Genomic DNA, 7,304 nt, shown 5'->3' on the forward strand with positions numbered 1-7,304 from the left:
TATATATTCTTGGCTTCAGTGTCGATTATTAAGTACAATGCCTTCCAACAAAACTTTTTAAAATATCTTCAATGTAGGTAATTTGACCTGTTACAGTTTTGTTTTAGACTAGCAGACGTCCGTGACTTCGTCCGCGTGGAATTCAGTTTTTCACAATTCCCGAGGGAACCACGGATTTTTCCGGAATGAAAAGTAGCCTATGTGTTAATCCAGAGTAGAATCTATTTCCATTCCAAATTTCAGACAAATCGCTTCAGTAGCCGCAGCGTAAAGGAGGAACAAACATACACACACACAAACTTTCGCCTTTATAATATTAGTGATATAAATGTGATGATCACCTATAAATTAAATTTACCTTTAGGTAACACAGGAGATCGGTTGGATTTAAATCTTAATTTATCTTTCTTGCTTAACTTTGTTTTCGTACTAGTTTTACTTTGTGAGTGACTTTGTGATTTACTTGTCCGCCTCACATCTTTGTTCAAGTTCATATTATTTGGAATTTTAGTTGATTTCGGTGAAGCGTTTGATGTATTCGCGCTTTTCATGAACTTTTTGTCATTATTGTCTAAAGTTATTGAATCTTTTTTGTTATCTATCAAATTCTCGCTTTGATCTTTCATCTTTTTCATATTTCTTTGTAAGTTAACTTTAGTTTGTAATACTTCTTGATTATTCGTATTTGAAAAGGCCCTCCTGTGTGACTGAGATTTAATTTTACTATCCAATTTTTTATTGTTATGCATCTTTATTAGATCTGTAATTGATACTTCCGCTTCATTCGGTGTGTTAACGTTTTTAATTATAACTGGCATTTTGATTTGTAATGGCACGATATCTTTACGCATATGTTTACCAAATAATACTTCTTTGTAAACTTTGGTTGTATTGTTTCTTTCTGCTATAGTCCTTATAATTGGGTGTGATTTTTCTGTACAGTACGAAATTTTGTCACTTGCAGCTTTATTTTCATTGGGTTTTTCTTTATTTTCCGTTATTCTGTTGCTTTCTCCCGAAATGTCTGTAGAAATTATTTTATTATATTCACTGTTATTTTTCTCATAATTAAAACTAAATGCCCCTTTCCCTTGGGAATATGGGGATAAAATAAAAACACTGACAAATAACGTAGCCTTCTAAAGCCGTAAAAGAATTTTAAAAATGAGTTCAGTAGATCCAGAGAATACCCCTCACGAGTACAACCTCAGATCGTCTATCTAAATATACATTTGAAAGCGAAATGTCATTTACAAAATATCGACAACCGTTTGACATATAGAGATGAAATTTGTCAGGGAGGTTGTTTATAGTTATTAGACGTCATTTAAGAACGGGTTTGGCGATAGGAACGGAGTAATATACCGCTATACATATATTTAAATCGTTTTCTGCGTTTCTTCGTTTAGATCTTTAAAACTAACCAATAGATTTTAATGCGGTTTTCAACAATACTTAGATAGAGAGATTTAATAGAATAGATATAGTAGGCTTAATAAAGAATAAGTTCACAGTTGCCACGTGGTCGAAGTCGCAAGCATCCACTGGTTATAAATAATTGTAATAAACTAATCTCATCATCAGTATTATAAAAAATCGAATGATTATTTATGATACATACTGATACATTGTGTTGTAGTCTCAACTTCTGAATGATTCAAGTTACTATCGCTATTAATTTTCTCTCTAACGGTGTTTAATTTGAATGTGTATTTCCCTCTTATACTTTTCTTTTCATCTATGTCTGATCTCTTCCCATATTTCTCATTCTGTATGATATTTTTTTTAACATCGTTAATTCCTTGCGTTTGACTTGTTCCTTGATCTTCTTTTTGATTGATTTTCTTGTTTTTAGAAACTTTATCTTTTGCTGTTTTCAAATCGTCTGTATCAATCACTCGTACAGTTTTACCGACATTAGTATTTTTAGGAACGAGGTCAATAGATTTCTTGTCATTTTTACTTTTGACTGCTTTTATGTCTATTGGTTTGGTTGTTGTATCACCTCTATCATTCATCAAGTCTGTGGAAGTTTTATCTGAAATTTTCTGCTCAATTGAAATACTTTTCGCATTAGATGTATCCAATCTATTGCTTACGGCTTCATTACATTTCATATTTTTTGGAGTAGATTTATTTTGTTTTGGTACGTTTACCAATTTATTGTTTGTGAAATCTTTATATATTTTCTCATTATTATTTTGATTAGTAGCTTTCGGATTCAGTTTTTCTTTAACCGTTTTAAGTTCAGAATCACCTCTGTCTTCAACTGAATCTTTTGGAAGTACATCTTTTACTTTACCTTTAGGTTTAATAGATCTTTTTAGATTGTCGCCTCTATCTTTTTTAATCTCTACTTTATTAATATCCGAATTATTCTTTTGTTCCATTTGTTATATAATGCACCACTTATTAATTTTATATTTGTTTAGTATTATGCACGGATAATTTTGAAATATCATCTGATACTTTTCACAGATTATACAGATCAATACCATCTAGATAAAACAAAATTTAGTAGCATCGTCATAAAACCAAAAAGAATTTATATTCCAGTAGTAGACATATGTATACCGTAGACAGAAAAAGTAATAGATGGAAAGATAATAGCAATCGCAGTCCTTCAACTAAAAAACAATAATAATTTATGCATTGCTATAAAACTGATGATTTGATATTCGGTGCCAACATTTCTTGAGAAAAATATAGTATTTTTCAGATTTAGCTAAAAATATATATAGTATGCTTCAAGAAAACATAGTATTTTACGAAATATGCGAAAAAAGGGCGTTTATTTTTGCAAAAACTATCTACATTTATTTACATGCTTTTTCACATGCAATTTTTTAATTATTGAAAACCATAAACTCGTTAAGACATTATAGCATCTGTTAAAAACTAATGTTGTTAAAGTTTCAAAATGATAGATTTGTTGGTTAGATTTGTGTTAAACATATAGTAATTTTGGGTTCCTACTATATATTTCTTCACACCACTGTGTCACGGAGGCAAAAAAGCTTATAATTTGTATTCTACATAAAAATATAATATTTCAATTATTAAAAATTAAAGTTATACCTATGTTAGTGATTGAAAATAAAAACGGTTCAGTGTTGTCAAAATAGTATAAATACATATATTTAGATTTTTGACTTACAACGATACGCCAATCAATTGTCTATTGACATATTTGTCTCCGTCATACATACTAACTCACTAAAAACTTCTTTGTAAAACAGTCAACTCAATCTGCTTTGCCAAATAGAGATGTGTCATAAATTCCAAATCCAGTGAAAATCAACTATGCATATAATAATAAATATTTAGTATTGTTTTCCACATTTCACAAAATATTTTACAAAAAATGTTGTAATTATATAAAAACGTGTACTAAAAACTGTTAAAATGGATCCCAAAGGCGTTGCTAAAGCCTCTAACGAGACGATTACAGCAGACACTACGAATTATAAAAATAAAACGACCTTTAGCAAAGCGAATTTACAAAAATCAGTAAACAAGAAACGTGGCGTTTACGTCGAGAAGAAAATTCAATCCAAAACAGATACTCAAGGTATGAATCAACCATCATCTACGTTCTACCACAGAACAACAAGACGCCGTGAACCTGGCATCCTTTTTTCAGGGCCCATGTAAGGGCTTCTGGCACCTGTGTGCGAAAAAGGATTTTGGCGCCCCATAGTTTTAGCCCCTTTAATATACAGTAAAAGCTCCTTATTTACGCTTCCTTAATTTGCGTTTTTACTATTCGCTGATTAAAAATAAAAAAAAAAAAAAAAAATACCGACCGAATTGAGAACCTCCTCCTTTTTGAAGTCGGTTAAAAATGCTACCCTCTTTCTATATTCACGGCTAAACATTTGTTATCTGATTGCTGAAAATTACATAAAATATGCAAATTCGAAATTTAACTTGCAAATATTTCCAAAATTGTGAATCTATACTAATATTATAAACTTTGTTTGTTTGATTGAACGCACTAATCTCAGGAACTACTGGTCCGATTTGAAAAATTCTTTCAGTGTTAGATAGCCCATTTATCGAGGAAGGCTATATATTATTCCCGTATTCTTATGGGAACGGAAACCACGCGGGTGAAACCGAGCGGTATTAGTTAGTGGAATAATAAAATGGAATTGAATATTATATGTGACGTATAACAGTGAAGGTTTAATAATAGCACTGCTGAATTTAAGAAGCTTATAAAAACTTTTAAGCAAAATATTACAAAATTCTTTAAACGATTAAGACTGAAGCTAATATTCAACGAATATGGCCGAAAACTTCAATTAATTGATTTTTTTCATACATTAGTTTTGTCACCCAAAAACGTATACCCTATAATACCATATAAATACCATTCCATTTACGGTTTCTCTATTCGCGGTAAATTTACAGAACGTATCCCCCGCAAATAAGGTGCTTTTACTGTATAAGGCAATATATATGTCATCATTATCTTAGACCAATAACGCTACTACAATGTAGGTAAGGTTATATTATTCTCGTGTTTCACAGCCTAAAAATATACCATACCATATCTCCTCCATGTCATCATCTTTTAGAAAGAAACCCGTAAAAGTTAATAAAAACATAACATACATTTTCAGAAGCAAATGAGAAAATAATTCAGAAGAAGTCCCCACGAAGGCCGCGACCAGGTCAAACGAAGTTCATGACGTCAGTGCTAACGATACTGTCAAAATCGACAACTGGTACTCAACACCCGGACCCCGAAAAACAGCATGGCGAAAAAGATCCTAAGCCACAGACAAAAAAAATCAAGAAAACTAAATACAAATCGAGAATTTTAAACAAAGAAATGTTGGAATCGGAACTGGACCAACTGATTGTTTTGCAACCCAGAAGAAACATCGCACAATCGTCTTCAAATGTCTCTAGTAAACACGCCAGTGATCTTAGCAACTTAACTGAAACAAATGAACCAAGAAAACCTACTATAAAAGATATCTTAAAAAATAATAATGAAGAAGCTGAAGTCACTGAAGCTGTTTTAGAGAAATATCCAAAAAGAGTAAAGAAATTAAGAATTCTCGATGAACCAGAAACGATGGCTGCCGAAATAGCGAAGAAAGACGACAATAACATTTATAATTTCTTCGTCGATTTACTAGAAACAACTATTAGTGTATGTAATTTAAATCATGCTCATGAATCGAGTGATTCTTTACATACAGCTATAGAAATTGAAGATGCGGTTATCAAAAAGCTTGATATCAAAAATAATATACAATCACCTATAACTCCAAGTCCCAATGCATCTAAATATAAATTTGAGACTGACAATTTTGATGTTACCGAACCGATCGTTATGCCAGAGTTTTGTAGGCGCTCTATAATAAAACCGAGAATTAAAGCTAAATCATTTATAAACACTTACACTAAAGCCAAGTCCGGATTAAAATCGAAAAGCTTCGATCACAATGATAAATATAATAAAAAACAAAACAAGAAAGACATTATAAAACTTTTAAAAGAAGAGTTACAAAAAGAAGACATTTACAATGAGCCTGAAAACCTATTTGAAGCTTTGAAAGTAATGGCGAAAAACAGCAGACGGAACGAAAAAACAACACGTTTTCATGATGAAGAAATAAACAAACGAAAAACGGATTTAGATTGTATGTTCGAACGTAAAAAGGTAATATCGTTTGGTGCCAAAAAAAAGAAAACACATATACCTGTTTCAAGAAATATAAACAACCAAAACAATGATCAAGATGATCGAGTATTTGCACTTTCAAAGCATTCTTTGGAAGTTATTGGCTATGATTATATAGAACCTGCAAAAGTTGAAGGAGCAAAAACAAAACTAATTTCTTTGAATTATCATTCCTCTCCTTCAGTTAGCGGGTTTTTGGATGATGATAAGGCATTATGTTACCATTTGGACAGTTTGAGCAGTGATATTTCACGATTCAATCGTTGACTGGTTGAATAGGACTTCCAGAATTTAAAAAACAACCTCCATTCTAACCTAAGGTAATAAACTATTAAATTACATACTCATACATTTATTTATCCTTTTTTAAAACGCCCCGACACAAAAAGAAGAGTGTCTGTCTGTCAGTCTGTCTGAAGCACCATAGTTAAAAAATGTTTAAAAACCCTCAAATATCATGAAATTACAAATTACACTCTCGATCATATTCTTTTTCAGTGCGCTTTCATTTGAGACCCCACTCGAGTATATTTGCAGACATTCGGTTGTTCTTCCCAACTTTCACCCCCACAACTTTTAAACGGCTCAACCGATTTTCATCAAACATGTCTAAGAACACTCGCACATAAGTCACCTTTCATACAAAATATACTTAGTAAAAAACTTGATAATAATAAATAATGGTTAATAATAAAATAATGATTGTTATCTCGTGACTTCGTGAGCATGGTCCAAATATAAAAAAAAACTATTGAAGGCAAAGTTAAAATGTATTCATTCGGCAAGTGCCATTTATGCCGGCTATACACTATAGGGCAATAGTTATCTATACTTATAATAAATCTGTAGAGAGGTCAATTCTGTACATGAAATATATTTCCAAAATAACTATCAGGAGGTGATTAGTGATCGATACTGATGCCAAAAATGCTATCAGTAAAATTTTTGTCTGTCTGTCTGTCTGTCTGTATGTTCTTTATAGAAACAAAAACTACTGGACGGATTTTAACGAAACTTGGTACAATTATTCGACATACTCCTGGGCAGGTTATAGTATACTTTTCATTACTCTACAATCAATAGGAGCAGAGCAGTGAAGAGAAATGTTGAGAAAACGGGAGAAGTTACTCAATTTTATAAGCTTCCGTCGCGTGTACAGCCTTAATGATTAAAGCTACATAGAAATCATGTATGACGGAAATGTTCTCCTTAAAATTATCTATAAAAACACAATAGCATATATATGTCTATCTTTTATGGTTGACTCACAATAACACGTGTAACTCCCGATAGCTTAGCAGTTGGGAGCTTTCTAATTACATTTGTCTACTCTTATGTTTATAACACTCATCACTCATAAAACATTATTACCTATTCAATAAAAAAAGAATCATAAAATTCGGTAAAGAAACACCAAAGTTATACATGAAATACGCTAAGCCATCGCGCGTGAATACTAATTCACCGGTTGCCGCGCTCGACGCGACTCGCGGTGGGAGGAATAAATAAAGAAGTGCAGCCTTAATGAGTAGGGTAGGGGTAGGGCAGGGGTAGGGTAGGGTAGGGGTAGGGTAGTGGTAGGGTAGGGGTAGGGTAGAGGTAG

At 32.2% G+C, this 7,304-nt stretch overlaps 1 protein-coding gene across 1 annotated transcript; it reads left to right on the forward strand.

The window, feature by feature from the left end:
- The first annotated feature begins 4,556 nt into the window (after positions 1-4,556).
- Positions 4,557-6,342, forward strand: LOC112050997 (uncharacterized). Its single transcript, XM_024089436.2, has one exon. It carries the CDS (start codon positions 4,694-4,696, stop codon positions 5,966-5,968), a length of 1,275 nt encoding a protein of 424 aa, XP_023945204.2. The 5' UTR covers positions 4,557-4,693; the 3' UTR covers positions 5,969-6,342.
- Positions 6,343-7,304: the final 962 nt, after the last annotated feature.

Source organism: Bicyclus anynana, chromosome 27 (genome assembly GCF_947172395.1).
Source record: "Bicyclus anynana chromosome 27, ilBicAnyn1.1, whole genome shotgun sequence".
NCBI classification, from domain to species: domain Eukaryota; kingdom Metazoa; phylum Arthropoda; class Insecta; order Lepidoptera; family Nymphalidae; genus Bicyclus; species Bicyclus anynana.

Bases quoted from the DNA above. Each gene is read 5' to 3' on its own strand.
- LOC112050997 (XM_024089436.2), top strand. From the start codon at position 4,694: ATGACGTCAGTGCTAACGATACTGTCAAAATCGACAACTGGTACTCAA.